The sequence below is a fragment of the Cydia amplana genome, chromosome 6 (genome assembly GCF_948474715.1).
Source record: "Cydia amplana chromosome 6, ilCydAmpl1.1, whole genome shotgun sequence".
NCBI lineage: Eukaryota > Metazoa > Arthropoda > Insecta > Lepidoptera > Tortricidae > Cydia > Cydia amplana.
Window position 1 is genome coordinate 13581914 of NC_086074.1, and position 17459 is coordinate 13599372.

Consider the following 17459-nt stretch of genomic DNA (forward strand, 5'->3'; position numbering starts at 1 on the left):
AGTCCGACTCGCACTTGGCCGGTTTTTTGCATTTAGCAAAGATGGGGGAGTAAGCGGCAATGCGGCTTGACGTCTCGCTTTCATCCACTCATTGGGCGAGACTGCAAAAAGAAAGGCAAGTACATGCACACCTACTACGATATAAACGCCGAACATTCAAGGAAATGGAGTCATTTCAATGTGTTTCAATGGGATTCGATGACGGTTTTAGACGGCTAAAATGTGCCTTTTGTTTTGTAACCCTCGTGTAAGAGCGTGTACCGCTATCAAAGGATTTTACACAACGGCATTTCGATATTTATGTTAGCTAGCCTTCATATCTAAATATATATAGTGAAATATTTAAACTACTAGTGCGTTTGCTACAAAATTGAAACAAGTAGTCCTTTGGATTTCGGGGTTAAGGCATTGTAAACCTACTAGTGTAAAGATCCCAAAAGACTAATATAACGTCTAAACTTCAGAATAGATACGAATTTCATATGTTTCTCCGTTGCATAGAATCTTCTTAAAAAAATCATGGGCTTATCAACCCATCGATCAGTCGTTATTTATTCAGCTCACGTAATTCTAAGAAGTTTGCTCATTTACATGCATTCGCTTTTTCTTTCGTATTTTACTTGTTTGTGCTTGCTTTCTCAGATATTGAAAGGAAACGTAACCCCTAAGTATATATTTTATTCACAGCATGTGTTAATAACTGAGCATAAAATATTGTAAAAATATTCGGTGTAATCTTCTAATAGTTATTATACGCAAACAAGGGTACTTTACGTACAAACACTTGCATTAATCCACTTCACAGTCACGATTATCTATACCAAAATCGACTCACCTTCGAATAACAATACGTGCCTGAGCCAAGTCGAGCTATTCTAGGAATTAACTAGTCTACAAAGCGTCAGATAGTGAACATCAGAACGAGATAGAGATTAATACTGTGCAAGTGCTAGTGAAGCCGAGAAGCAATAACGTTTTGTTAATGTCTGCCATTTAGAACGTACGCGGTTAGTGTCTTGCGTCGGTTGATGTCGCACGCCTTAGCCGCGTAGTTATTTCACGTCGCATGGAGGGAGACTGCGAGTTGCGACTGAAGTAACGAGACTGGCACAGTAAGCCCTGGGAATCACCATTTGCCATCCTGCGGTCCTTGAATTGTTACAAATGGCACAGGTCTGCTCGCAGCCGCTCCGTGCGGACCTAATGAGCTGTGAACCAGATAAGGTGTGCGACACGACGAGACGGGATCATCTGCTATCTATGTGGAATGCTCACTGCGCTCAAGGTAAATGTGTTCCCCGTCTTACGTAATATCGTGAATATATTGCGATATATTCAAACAAACGTCGGAAGTTGTGATGTATTCTTTAAAATCTCTTTAAACCAGTATTCTTTAAAATCTCTTTAAACCAAACTTATAAATTTGTTAAGTGGTACAAAGTTAATTTCTAGTATGCGCCGTAGTTTTTTACTCAGAATTATACTACTTCATTTTAGTAGGTATAACACATACATAATATATATGTATAAAGGTAGGGTCCATGACAAAAACATGTATTTCAGTAAGGTCAATTTCTATGTCACAAGTCTTGTAGTAGATGCGTGTAGCTCAAAGCACGCATTTATTCAGGAAGACAAAGAACGGATAGGCAGACCAGACGCCGGGAGCAAACATAAAAATAAAACGCAACGTCAGCGTTGGAGCGACCTTTGTGTGGCGACGGGTGATCGCAAAATTGTCTTTGGATGGAAACTAATTAATACCCTCCTAACAGGACTTTGTCATATCATAATAATAAATATAAAAGGTATACAGAGTCTAATTTCAAAAGCATCATAAAAAGAGATTAATCAAATAACCTTCACAGTTTAAAATGGTTTTACATTCAAAGTAATAGCGTGAGTGCTGACGTTGGGTGCATACCTTTAGATGCAGAGCGTTGGGGGATACAGGTGGAAACATAAAAATTTCACCGACGCAGCGTGCATGGCACATTATGAATTGAGTTAGAGTCTGTACGCGTTTCCAGGTGAATAATATCCGAAATCCATGTTAGCATTTATTACCCTGTATTTCAACTGAAACACTAATAATTAAGAATTGAAACGTCCATTTTAATACCCACGTATCTAATGTATTGGTGTAATACAAATATAATAAATTTGCTATAACGACTGTTTTAATCTGACCGATATATTCGATAGATAGATCACTAATCCTGCTACTGTACCTATTTCAATCATATAGGTGCACAAATAATCAGGCTAATAATTATTAGATCATACAGTCAGAGAGCCCCGTTCAGCATGATTTCAAGTCATTCATGCCTATGTTTAATTTCTGGTAGGTACAGTAGTCACATATATAATTGACACATTTATATCTGTTACGACAAGTATAATAATAATAAAGGATGCAAAACATGTTCTTAATTACATCGTTGTTACATCCACTGGGTAGAGTAGAGCTCTAAAATTATGAATGAATAGCAAGCGATGAGTAACAGAAGTGCGACAGCAATTTATGCGTAACAACCGACAATGTATTGCCAATACATACTTGTAGGCCTGTATTCTACAAACAATTCAATTCGAATTGAATTTAAATCCTAATGGGTTAAATTAGCGTGAGGGTAAAATTTTATTTTTATTTAATGAGTCAGAAATAACTTTCATACTATGCTAATATAATTCCAATATGTTAAATTTTTATGATTAGCAACTGGCGACTCAGGTTGGAATTAAATTCAAATTAAATGTGTTTTGATGCATTGCGCTGTGACAATTTAGTTTTAAATATCGAAATAAGCATCGCAACTACTATACATGCGTGTTCTTAAAAGTTTGCATTTGAATCATTTTGTATTAAATTATTATTTGGAAATGGCCCGGGATATTGTAAACGGATGTCGTGCGAACGTGGACACGCGGACGCGCTCGCGATCCCGCAGTCGCGAGGGACGCTCGTGGCGTGGCTCGGGTGGTCGTGTTGTAATTGATGTGTGTATGTTTTTGTCGTGCTACGACCGTTCGGTGTTTGCCGCCGCCTCCGGTCAAGTTAGACTAAATTAAATTGTTGTATTTTTCACAACGAAACGACTGCGGTGACCGACTGTTGTTAACGAGGGGGTGGATAATGTCGTTTGGCCAAGCGGCGCTCTTGTATCTGCCGTAAACATGTTTGAAAATTTTGAATTATGACGCTAGAACGTGGACAAATTTTAGAAACCATTTTAATCATAGCTTTAGTTTTTTCATTAAAAAAAAATACCTATTTAATTAATTGATAACCATCAGCAATGAAGTTTACTCAAGGAACCAGGTTTGTAGAAACAAGTCAGGAGGCGATTACGTCCGGCAATCACAGGTTGCGACCCAATTTAGGGTAGGCCAAAAATTGGATATGCGGTGAATAATAATGTTCCCAGTGGAGTAAACTGCGTTGTCCACATTTAAGGTAATTGCCAACAGTTTCGGCTGACGGCCGCCGGTAAACCTGACACTCGCTCCCGCGGGGCCGCCCTTTACAATCCCACTAATAAATGCCGCTTTATCAAATTTTTATTTATTGTTTTAGTAATATTTAACCTAATTTACAGATATAGCGAAAAAATAAAGTTGCACTTTGTCGCTCTTTGAGGCTCACGTTTGGTTAAACTTGTTTGACAAGGAAAGTATTGTGTTTAAGTTATTTTAGTGACATTTGTTGATTTGACAATTAATTAACAGTAAAGTTCTATCCAATAGGTATTTTATTAATTAACCTTAATGTATCAGCTAGTGTATCGATGATTAAAATTGCAAATATCGATTGAACGAATGAATGAAGCGAAACGTGATCCATTCAAGATCGGACCAGTTATCGATGCGGGACAAATCGGTCCCACGCGCGATATTATCGCCCATTGGTTTATTTATTTTGAATATCACATCGATTTCATCCGTGAGATTACGGTGGGGTGATTTAATGTAATAATGAGTTCTATCCTGCAAAATCGTTTTCTTGCGAGAAAGAAAACAGTGGTAAACTCAGTGTAAAAAAATCGAATAGGTAATGCGTTAATGATGTAAGACCATTTCTTGAAAGTAGGTATGCTATTGATATTTAGTATAAATTAATTAAGTGATCGATGGTCTAAATAAAAATATATCTAGATTTAAGCGTTTTTTTTTTGTTGTCCCCTACACTTTTTTTTCAAATTTGGGATTTTTTATGTTATTTCTACTCAGAATCACGAGCTCTTTCTATCCTAATAGGAAAAAAAAAGTGTCCGAAGGTTTTTATTTACATTACGTCACCATTTTTTATAGACTTTGTATGGCGGTCGCGGAATGGAAAGATGTATGGAAATTTTGGGACACTTTTTTTCTCCTATTAGAATAGAAAGAGCTCGTTATTCTGAGTAGAAATAACAAAAAAATCCCAAATTTGAAAAAAAAGTGTAGGGGACAACAAAAAAAAAACGCCCATTTACGCGCCACTATTGAAATTGAACTTCGTAGTAAGTTGCAAAGGACATCAGAAATGGCATCATTTCACAAAAATTAAAATCGATGGTTTATACAGACACCGACACGGGGGAAGCGGGATATGTTGTCACACTCGAGATTTACGGGAGAGACGGGGGTGCTAGGGAGGGGACCGCCACTTGGACACGTAGCGGACCGGGCGGAGACACTTTCTTGTCATTTATATTTGAGTGTGATTTCGTTTGGGATCGTCATAGAACTCCGAAGCGCCTCACTTACTTATATTAGTTAGATTATGTTTCCGAATCTTGTTATATTCAGTTTCTACACAGCTATTATATTTTATCAACAGAATTTTAGCGCTAAAAATGTAATAAATTTTGGTACACAGGTACAGAATGACTAACTTTATTTTTCAATTTATATCACGAAAAACATGATGAAGCGCTGGTGGCCTAATAGCGTGCGACTTGCAATCCGGAGGTCGCGGGTTCGAACCCTGGCTCGTACCAATGAGTTTTTCGGAACTTATGTACGAAATATCATTTGATATTTACCAGTTGCTTTTCGGTGAAGGAAAACATCGTGAGGAAACCGGACTAATCCCAATACGGGCCTAGTTTACCCTCTGGGTTGGAAGGTCAGATGGCACTGGCAGTCGCTTTCGTAAAAACTAGTGCCCACGCCAATTACTGGGATTAGTTGCCAAGCGGACCTCAGGCTCCCATGAGCCGTGGCAAAATGCCGGGACAACGCGAGGAAGATGATGATCACGAAAAACATTATACAATATAGATATGTACATATATGACTGCCTTGTAACTGCAATATAAATATATGCTATATTATAATACAAAGAGTTTGAGTTTGAAGTGGTAGAATTGAGAAAGTATCGCGTTGACAGCTCGCGGTTGGTTGTTTTGTTTGACTTTAGTGATTTTACCGGTTAGATTGTACGGTAATTGCTGGCTTTCGGAAGTTTTTAACAACTTCGATGCGGAAAAAATATCTGGCGGAAGATATTACGTTATAATTATTAAAACAAAATGCAAAAATTAACTAGTAAAACACGATTTATTCAGAAACCCTATTTATCTACAATTGGTATTTAAATAAACTTCCCGAGTGTTGCATGTCCTTACCATATCTTGAGTGCAACTAACAGTCACCTGTTAATTAAGTCTAGTTTCTAATGTTGAGCATATCTACATAGATCTAATGTGAATTCGTTAAACCTTACATGCTGATGTATGTCACAATTTACAACATTTGTAGGTACCTATTCGGGAATATTAGTCAGTACCTCAACGGTAGTCAAAACAACGTCAATACTGATGCGACGTCAATAAAGACACATAATTTGAAATCTTCTAATTTCGAAAACAGCACAAATATGTACTTAAGTATATATGAGGACGTTATTTCGGATATTCACAAAACACAAACCATTACCGAAGCACAAAAGTCTAATTGAAATATTCGTTGTTATATAACAATGTTACAAGTTAAATTAAATATTCATAAATAATATAAAATGACGGGTCTTTTGTAAGTTTCGTAAAATTAATTGGCTTCTGTGCAGTTTTGTTTTCATTTTCCACTGCCGGCTCTATCACCGGCGCCGAATACCTAAAATCCCCATTGTTAGCTAGTCGCATGCTTTTTTTGCTCGTTATTACTGGCATAAATATTCAAGAAGAAACAGGCTCGTCCTTTGACAACGAGCCAACGATATTGACGTTATAATGAAATCCGCTATAAACGTCTACGCTTTAACTCTTAAAGTATATACTTTATACAATCTTAAAACCATTTTTAACTGACAAAAAGTAAAATAGCTGTGCATAAATCCATAATAATACAGCATTATATTTGCATCGTCTAGTAAAAACTGGTTTCTAATACTAATTTTACGGAGACGTAATGCTAGTTTTAAATAGTGAAAACGCGTTTTCACTGAGGTGACACGGAAAACTAATTTTAACTAGGGAAACGCGTTTTCATTAAAAACGGGTTTTGCGGTTACATATTTATTTTAAACAGAGCATAAATCGAACTTAAAAACAGATTAAGTGAAACATGTAAAAACCAAACCGCTATTTCGTAAGCTTTTCTACATTTTTCACCGTGCAACACATTTCCATTTTTCATATCACATTTCCATTCACATAAATCCATTTTTATTTATAAAAATATTTATTGAAATATCACTAGATTTTAATGGATTCCTTTGTCTGCAAAATGTGCATTTAGAGAAAAAATCTCGTACTGAGCATAGAGGTTCAAATAATGCCAAAAATATATAGAGCAGACAATTAATGATAACAAATTTAATTGGAATAGGTAAGCAAAGAAAGTGTACGTTTCATTTTGTTTAACATAAGACTTTCTTGATCTAGTTTTATTACATGGCAACACTACACTTCACAAGAAACCCTAGCAGAATAAAGAATAAAAATGTACTGCAATTTTATAAAGTAAGGTCAAGATTCAAGTCCGCCCGCTTGTTACGGCGCACAGTCTTGAAACTTTGCAATCCTCAAACATACCGAGTTTTAATGAAGATGGCGACCAGATGGGACCAACTATTTAACCCATCATTATATAATTATGATTTTCTTAAAAAATATTAAATTACTCTAGCTGTCAACAGGAACAGAAAAAAGTACCCACTGAACTCAAACATACATACTTACTGTAAAATTTTAATTCGTGGACGCCTTCAAAAAACGATTAAAAATACCCCTTTATTTGCTAGACTTCTTGTTTGTACTTAATCTTGATGCTTTAGTGAATAATTTGAAATCTGCCAGCATAGACAGCCAGGTACATATTTTTAATGAATATAAATGTTTTGTTTCAGATGGTGACCAGGACAAAGAAAATCTTCGTAGGAGGATTATCAGCACCCACAACGCTGGAAGACGTAAAGAATTACTTCGAACAGTTTGGCCCGGTAAGTACATTTTCTTTCTATATTACGTCCTGGTTCAATGAATAGGTTTTTAAATGTAAAGTACCTATATGAATATTATCTATGGGATATGAAAGCGACAAGCAGTGATACGGAAAGCGGGGCTTAATCGCGTATAATTAAGTTTTAAAATTACCTCTGACGTTTCGATGACGGCATTGCGACTACGTCCCGTTTTCTTAAACAATCACTTTTTTTTAATAGGCCGCGCCTCTATGGAAGACAGTAGTGAGCACATTTTAGTTTGCAATGTTTCATAGCGATTCCTATTTCCCGGAGGCGAGTACTGCCAACTTATTGCAACAAAGATGACATTTATTTAGTTTAAGTTATTACATTGAAAGTTTTTGATATAAGTACCTAGTTATTTCTGTATCTTATATTTGTTAGCAAGACGCAGGAGGAATGCTGACATGTTGCGTGAGACATGTCAGCGTCGAAGGCGCGAACTTATGCCAACTTCACTCGCGAAATTTAATTTACATCGAACTTTTTGGAAAAGTGTACTGAATTGGTGCTGTCATGTCTCAGTTGTTATTAGCCAACCCTAAATTTGCCCGCAGCTAAATCATTTCGTGCACATAATATTAAACACGTTACCCGCGAATTAAGGCGTGTCTGTCAAAGTCGCAAACTGTGTTATGACTATTTCATGCTCGCTTACTTCGGTTCCGAAGATAAACAGATCAGATTAAAAACATTTGCGTATTGTATAGTTTTTGTTGGATACCCAATAAAATTTGTTAATATTGAATATATGATGAATGAAATACTGAGTAAAATATGCAAAACTGAGAGTTAACGCCGTACAATCCTTTTAAATTTAAAACTGTCATAACTAGGTACCTACATTACCAGCAAAAATATAACATTTCCACAGTATTGTTAATGTTGAAGTCAATACCAATACAAAGATGTCGATCAAAGAACAATTTGCCTTGTCTCATTATTGTCTTAGATCGACATTGAATGAGGCTGCCGTCTTAACACCATCGGTCGGCGCTAAAGCGGCGCGGCGATGGGCAAAATCGAGCCCTGATATTTGTCATTAAAGTATATATTCCATTAACGCCTTTTCCGCGCCTGCCTGCCTGGGAGTCTGCGATAAGTTGGTCTTTGTCTGGCGGCCGCGCAGGTATCTATAGCAGTTTCGTAGTAATTAGCCCCGTATCCATCGTGGATGCAGACTAAGGGACTTTTCAGAATTCAACATTGGCTACAGCCGGGGAGTCATTGTGCCGGCCCTCAAAGTAATCGGTGCCTGCCAGTCGCCCGCGCCGGCCGATCAAGACCTTCATTACCTATTATGAGAGTTTAGAATAACGAGCCAACGAGTTTTTCGATGTGATTGATGCCGACCGAAGGAAATATCCTGAGAGAGATAAAAGGAATTTAATGAAGACTTTTAAGAATAATGATTAAGGGAATGGTTATTCCTTTTAGTCAGAGGCCTAATGATGGGGTCTTTTGAATTACTTTTTGCGTCTACGAAATATTGTGTAACCGCAATTAATCTAATTAAACGGGAGGAAGGAAAACCGGCTGACGTGTACTTAACAGGACGGTGTACATAGGTAGCTTTTTAATAAACCGGCTTCTGTAAACTGTATTTACAAAATAGTTAAGAAAGTATTTTAGATAATACTGCTTTTATTTTTTGTCGGGGCAAAAATGTGACTTTTAAGGTCACTTGTAAATTAGGTCGACCTTGACATGCTGTGTTTATTATCAAAACCAACGATTACACAAAACGTTACTTAGCAAGCCTAAAGGGTATGTACTACTAACGCGGCAAAATAAATTAATACCATTATTACATCCAAGAACGCACACGGAGAATTCTGATTACAAATTAATTCAATAACATTCAAGCCGTGCACTGTGCTCCCAACTCGGCATCATTTCGTAAGGGTGTCACATTTTGAGCAAGTTTAATTAACAATCCAGTCGCTTTTGTAGGTGCCTTCATTAGTGTATTTGTGGATAAACATTGCGCAATGAGCTCAGTAACTCGGCGCAATCTAGGTGCGTGCGTGTGCGTGGGAGCTAGCTACGATACGAGGCGAGGTGGCGTGCCGGCGGCGGCACGACGCGGCACGTGCGGCACCGTGAGCCGGCCCGGTGCGGCCAGCTCCCGACACTACTGGCGATGTGTGCGTGCTCCGTGGCTCCGATGTCTCGATACGGCCCCGGCCCACCCCACGTGCGAGCTTTCCGAATGCAAACTGTCTCAGAATATCAAATGAGCCCCTTAAATACCGAACACAATGACTACGCCCACCTGAAGCAAAGGCCGCGGGCACGCGTGCACGCAACGCCGCCGTAAATGAAAGGAGCACGTTGGGTCGGGACCGAAGGGTGGGCGAGGTTCAACCCCGGTAACGATTTCCTCCAGATAATGGAGAATTTTCTGATGAAAGCTGCTTGGCAGTGCCCTTTCAAGTATTAGTAGTATTTATGGCCTGATCGGTCGGTGCAACTTTCATTCGCTTCAATAGTGTTCGTTATCGCACGCTTACTATCGGTTGCTTCTAGAGATATTCCCTTGACATCATTCTTCCATAAAATTCCCTCCATTTGGAACTTTTAAGTGGAACTAAGGAGTTAAGCTAAAGAGTTATGGAGATAACGTGCCTTCGGTTTAATCGGCACAGCTGTGGTCCAGTAAAATAAAGACGGTTTCAGCACTATAATACAAAAAACAAAGAGGGTTATATTCTCACATAAATATAAAAGAAGACATGTGAAGTGCAAGAAAAAATCGTCACGAACACGTGAACACCCGTTTGACAGCTAAACGGGCAAATACCATATGTTTTGTAGTTAATGAATTTTAAAGCGCCAACTTTTCACCGGATAATCTATGGAGCCATACAACGCAATCTACATTAGTTGTCAAATTCGAGGCACGAATTTGTGTACGACTTTTGTATATTTGGTCATTCATTGGTTTATTAAGAAGACAGAAATAGATTCCCCTGGTTGAATTTAACGGCACCTAAAGAATAAAACATTATCTACTTTAGGGTTCTTGATTGCTTTAATTAGGTACGTAGGCTAATTACGAGTAGCTTTTCATGTTGCTTTTTCCTAGCCGTTAGAAATTACGAATATGTGTAAGAAAAACGTTGAAGGAAATAAATTTCTGTAATTTAATAACGTACGCGCGCCCTAACCTCGTCTCATAAATTAATTTCGGGTGAATTGTTACACTTATGAAAAGGATCGTCTTAATTACAGTTTACTTTAAGTTGTTTTGTTAACAAATTAAATAGTTTTCTCTTGTTACAACATGTGTCACATTCTTGTAGGCATAAAATAACTAGCTCTATATTGGTTTACTAGTTTTGCAGAAGTTTTTCAATATACTCGTTTTAAGCATTCAAGCAGAACCTACTTAGCGTTCTAATTCATTTGAAAGTCGAATGCCGGTTACCGGCTCCGAGATGCTTAAAAATTAATTAGCCGAACGACCGGTGTAATCTCTGTAGACTGCGTCGATTAAGTGTTATCTAGCCGAGTTTGTTGTTTGTAATGTTTACCCCAGGGGTCGGGGTGTAGGTGTCATCTTGAAGCACACCCCGTGTCGCTTGCGTCATTGCTCCCCGAGTGTTCGCGTCTGCCAATCTCGACAGACTCTTAGCCCTCACAAGTTTGCCGCAGATTGCTTACATTTTATTTTTTCTGTTCTCATGAAAATGTATGCCGTCTTTATCTGTCTATCTGCTTCGCTAAAACGATCTTATTTAATGTTAAGCGGACAACTTTATTCTCAACAATTTTGGTTGTGATGCTTAAATAAAAATATACTTTCTCCGTAACTGTTTTTTCGAGTATCCGTTTGTATTATGATTATATTTTAATTTAGCGCCACGAGATAAATGAGTTATTCTTTTACATTGAACTATATTAAGTATGTCTTAGCGCATTAATATCACAGCAAAGAAAAAGTTATTTATTTACTCTTGACTTTGGTAATAATTATCAAAATGTGCTTTCTTGCAAATCGGGCGCCTCGCCTGGTTCTAAGCTCGGCTAACGATGAAGTTTCCTAACCAATATAAAGTTAGCGACCGAGCGTTCGCTAAGCGTCGCACGCACAAGAGGGTGTCTTTGAGAAAGTTCCGTTGCATGCTTGATTCGCCATTGTTTTACCGTCGAGCGAGTCCAAACTCTGACCGGCTCGCTCTGAGCTCGTACGCAAGTGTTGCATCGTGCTCCAACTTGCACGATTACTTGTTATTATCTTAACTTATGCTCCTTAACTTTGTATGGGCTATCGACATGTTCTCTTGACTGCAACTGCATGCCGGAATTCCGTACACAGTTGCAAATGGCGTACCAGGTGTTTGTGCGAGTTGCCTTGTGCTTTTCAGCTGTGTGAACAAACTTGAAATGTTTCAGGTGAGAAAACAAGATATCTCTGATCAACTGTCTTGATGAAGTTATGTCATTATGTCGCAAATTACTACTCGAGTCGATGTTTTTTTTTAGTTTGCTACTAAATACTTACAGATAATTGTATTATGTCGGTATGTTAAAATATTTAAATCATTCAAGAATACTTAGGAAAAAGGTACACACAATTTAAAAATAAATTTAAATCATTTCATAAAAATGTTCACGGCTACACACTTACACAGCCTATACATATGTACATTCATTCGGATTAGCTACAACCGCGCAATGCCCTTCCCCAAATCGAACTGTTCCGGTCCACTTGCGGAATTTTCCGCATCAAACAGATTATTATCAGCTTGATACCCATATTCATGACGTAACAAACTTACATGCAGCGAAAATATCGGCCAATCTCATCAAAAATAATAATGAATATTTATAACAACGGCGACCCGCTTTGGCATTTCATATAGCCCGTAATATTTGCCTTACAACGTGATGTATTTAATGTTAAATTTAATATAGGTATGTTAATGCTGAAAATGATAAGTATTTATGTCTTATTTTTACCCGTGTCTTATATTTACTCCACCTTACCGTAAGTAAAATGTTTGTGCAGAAGGGTCGGGTCTAATAGCTGTTAGTCGTTTATTCATTTATTAATTTGTACGCATTCTAAAAGCAAATTCAATAACATCCTGTCATTTCCGCTTTCATTTACAGACTAGCACTTTAAAAGACTAAAAACTACTGCCGGGAAAAATGTAAACGGATTCAGCAGATAGGTTTATCAAAACAAACAAATGTAACTGGATCCCTATTCGTCTCTTATCGCTCACAACACTAACTAAACATAGCTTACTGTCAACAGCACTCGAACTGTAACTGAAGCGGGCCCGGAATTCGGCTTAGCTGTAGCCTACTTCTATAGCTAGGTACGATATCATCGCAAACCGTATATCAATCAGTTGTTACAACGCGCCACGGTTGTAGTTTATCTTCGGGTCCGTTCGGATCTGTCTGTCCAGATTCGTGCATTGTTCAGACATTAGACACGGTTGCTGAAACGGTGGATGTCTGAAATGCCAGTGGCGGTAGAGGCGCACCCCGTTGCAACGGCGGTGCATCGAACGGCCGATAGCGCTTCCAATTTCCTGACTTAAATTGCTCTAATTTGGTTATGCGCTGACGGGTGATCGAAGGCTGCTAAAGCCCTGGCCACCAACGACACTCGAGTTGTGGCATGTAATTTGTATAGGCTTTTGCATAACTGTTTTATGTTCACATGTCGAGTTAGATACTAGAACTGAAATATTATTCTTTGCTTCTACCATTATAAACTTCTTAATAACACTTTTTAATAAGAATTGAGTCTACCTACTTAAGTTTTATCGGACTGCCTCAAAGTTACGTTAAGAAAGAAACTTGAATTTTTTCGATGGCATTATATTAACTTAATGGCGACCTAATTGGAGGTTTTTATGACTCCTACAATCCATAAAGTAGGAATTAAGTGCTACTACATTACCGACCTACTTCATGTTATTACCAAAGTTTAGATTTCTCAAAACGGATAAGTTAAAAATCTTTCAGCAGTCAGTGCGCTTTAGATAAATTTGTGTTTGATAACAAAAACATTGAATTTCAGTAGAATAAATTGTTTCAATACCACTTCAAAGTTACTGCAATAATGATAGAAAGCACGGTACTAATTCTAATGAAACGAACTCAATAATAACAGATAGATATATTATATTTTGGGTGAAAGGTGAATAATGGGAAAGTTAACAGCCCTGTCGTGGCTTCCAACCTCCGTGGCGACCTGACATAGACCAACTGACTGACTGGCTGACATACATATTTGGAACTACGGACATTTAAATTCAAAATTAGACATGACAACGACACGACAAAATAAGATCATTTCACGACGGACAGCAAGACCAGACAGACTGTTCAAGCCCTGATTGATTCAACTGTATTTCTTTTATGGTAAGCAAAAATTTAAATTATGATTCAGATTAAATTAAAATTCAGAAATAAAATGCACTTGCTAAAAGGAACTCAAACAGCTCTGGCTCTAATGATTACGAGCACATTTTTCTAAATAGACTTTACTTTTTTTGCTTTTTCGTTTGCATCGGCATTGAAGCGAGTTGGGTAGCAGGAGTGCCAATATATTAAGCAAATGGCGAACTAATTACGCTCCGAACGATTTTACAGGACCACGTAATGACCCCTTAAGGAACTTCTCTTTTAAAATATGGTTCAATAGGGTGTAATTTAATATTTCCTCCTTCTTGTCTGAAATACTCTTTTAAATCGTTCACATGAGCAGGTAACCATTAGTGTAAGTACTCGTTATGTGTTAAAAGAGTTATTTAACTTCAGGATACAATTTTCTCTAAGTTCTTTTTTTCCTATGGTTTCTTTCGCTGCAGTCGTTAAGGTTTAGTTCATTTGTTAAGTATAGTTTTCGGGCGTGGATTACCTATTTTAACCAAAACAAGTCACTGAAAGTGCCTTTATTACATTCAAATCCGTCTTGTTCCTCTATTTGCCTAAAAACAAAGAGTTTCGGAAAGTCGAAGCGAAACATTTACATTGTCGTATATTTTGTTGATACAAGAGCTTTCGCCGAGAGAAATAAAATCGGAATGTGGTGGGACAATGATGTAATAGTTTTCTCGGCATTGGGGTGTGGCAGTACTAGGAGAGATTAAATAGAAAAATAGAACCTCGCTGTGCATTATAACATATTTAGTAGTTAATACAGTATGATAATACAAGTAATCCCTATTTTATTATAATATATACCTACAATATGTGATTATTTAATAATTCATATTAATTTATTCTCGTATTATAAATACGAAAGTAGATATGTCTGTCCGTTACCTCTTCGCACTTGAACTGCTAAACTGATTTAGATGAAATTTCGCATGAAGATATTTTCAGTCCTGAAAAATGACATAGGATAATTTTCATCATGGAAACCTTCCTTGAGGGGTGAAAAGGGAGGTTGAATTGACATATGGATATACTAAAGAATTTGCGGGCAGAATCAAGATCAAGTGCGGGTAGTTCGCAAAACCCGCGCAGCAAGAAGATGTTGACACAATACCTCGCAAGTCTGCTTGTGACCACGAACGTAAAGTCAAGTTAGAAACGTCAGGCCATAAATAGATGTACTTAAGTCTTACGCGATTAAGTCCAGTGTTAGTTATAGAAGTATGAGTTAGAATCGTGTTAGTTTAAATCAATCTGCGGGCAGAAGCTAGTATATTATTATTATAATGCTAAAGTAACTCTGTATGTCTGTCTGTTACCTCTTCACAATTACACAATTAAACTGCTGAATCGATTAAGATGAAATTTGGTATGAAGATAATTTAAAACTCGCCGGAGGATAGTTTTTATCAATCATCATAATTCCACAGAGATGACGTTTCCAGCAGAAGCCAGTGAGATATATTTTCAAATGTATTTTGATTGTAAACATTATGATAAGATCAATATAAATAAATTTATCAGAATGGTATTTATCTCCTACAAAAAAAATACAATCCGCCGTATAATTACTTAGCTCCCTAAAACTAGTCTTAAAAAACATTTCCACGTTTTAAAAACGTGCCTTAAATTTAGTGAACAAGAGCGCTTAAGCCTTACATTTTCTTGATTCGTCCTAAGTGCGTCCGCACCCGAAGGGGTCGGGTGGGGAGGTACGGATAAACGAACCCTGGGGCGAGCGATTTGTATTAGAAGTCTAGTACTCGTCCTGTTCGTAATTGTCGACGCCCCGGGCTCCGTCGCGATACGTCTGCCACTCGAGAACGTGACGAGAACAGGTCACGGCAACTAAAAACTTTATTGGGGTTTTCGGATAAATAATGTCAATTTATCGAATTTAAACTGTTGTGAGACGTAATAACATTGAATAATTTTACGGTTTAGACTCACTTGTTTTAAGTCACTTGCGCGACATGTTTCGGAGAGCCTAGGTCTCCTTTCTCAAGCACTAACAGTGTGAGCAGCGTTCACGACGGCGGTGTATTGGTGTTAAAACAAGTGAGTCTAAACCGTAAAATTTTTCAATGTCAATTTATTTTGTGGTAGAATGCATATTTCATTATTTTTATTTTCCACTTACCTATCTGTTGAGTAGGTATACTTTTTTGTAGATTATGTTTAATCTACTGTAGCTTTCCCGTTACACTGTCAACACCAAATTATACAAAAAAGTATACCTACTAACAACAAGGGAGCAAAATTACATATTTACTTACGGCGTGGGCGTATATTGAATCCTGAGCATAGTGAGAAATTCATGAGTGCATGCTGCGTGTCGTTTGTTTGTTTCATGCTGTAGACATAATTATTTAAGATGTTAAGCATTATTTTTAAACATTCTTTATATTCGATTTTACTAGACTAGGAAAAATAATATAAACAAAAATATTATTTTTTAAATAAATTAGCCTTCCATGCCATGGTGTTAACATAACATTCTTCTCCTCACTTCGCTCGTTTACAAATGTATTGTTCTCAAGGAAATCTTAACATATACCTATACAAAAGATGAACCTAATGCTGTAAGGTTAATAATATAATGTTCCATAACTGAAGTAAATAAAAAAGCATAAAATTTTGAATATATAAAAATGTTAATTATGTTTTCCCGCAAACTTGTTACAAAAAGGTATCTCAAATGCTTACTGTTTGGAAAACATTAATCGAATCGCAATATCCGACTGGTTAAAAAATCCTTTAAAAGGTTTTCCCAATAAAAAATCTTCCAGTGAAATTTAATAAATACGGTTCACGCATCGACTAGTTCATCCTGTTACAATACTCGAACCCGATGGGACATTATAAGCCGATCATTTGCAAAATAACAAAATAAATTAAAATACGAAATGGGTCCCGGAATTCACTCCCGCCAAAAGCTGCTGTGATGGTGCCCGATTATCTTTTGTTGGTCAATTTTAAGGTACTCAATTATTCAATATTCGCGCATCACTATGTAGTTTGAATTAAATGTAAAACCAAGAGCAACACATTACTTAACAAATATTGTGTTAACATTGCCTAAACATGATTTATAAATACTCCGTACCTAGAAGTTTTAGTGATTCTGACCTACCTACAGGCTACATCATATCGAAAGGTGAGGACGCATAGGAATTTGTTTCTTATACAAATTGAACTTTTTAGACATTTGATAACTCAAGTTCCGTTACAATTTATTTATATTTAAGCAAAATTAATAATGACGATAAATATAAAATACGTGTTTTATTAATTTCATTTAACTTATCCGCAAGCCTTTAGAAAGGGTCGCCTTTAAAATGAAAAAATCAACGTAGGCATTTGAATCAGCACACAAAAGAGCGCCCGAGACGTCTTATTCAAAGCTCTTTCAGAATCGAAAGAGGTTCGTTTCACGCGTGTGTGAGGAGATTCTCCAAGTCGACTTTAAGGACTCGATTTTATAAGCTCGCAAAGCTGATATGCGACCGGCTCAATTATTTCTTCTTTTTCTATCTATCTGACGTTAATAAAGTGTTGAAATTTCACAAAACTCATCATCTCGGCCTATATCACTTTTTTGTTC

The 17459-nt window shown here is 37.2% G+C and overlaps 1 protein-coding gene across 6 annotated transcripts in view; it reads left to right on the top strand.

The window, feature by feature from the left end:
* The window catches only part of LOC134648953 (RNA-binding protein Musashi homolog Rbp6), a 574404-nt gene that overhangs the window by 371339 nt on the left and 185606 nt on the right, over positions 1-17459 (top strand). For all 6 annotated transcript variants that reach the window (XM_063503621.1, XM_063503618.1, XM_063503616.1 and 3 more), the window contains one exon: positions 7334-7426. In XM_063503621.1, the coding sequence (XP_063359691.1) occupies positions 7334-7426 (93 nt within the window). The remainder of the gene's footprint in view (positions 1-7333; positions 7427-17459) is intronic.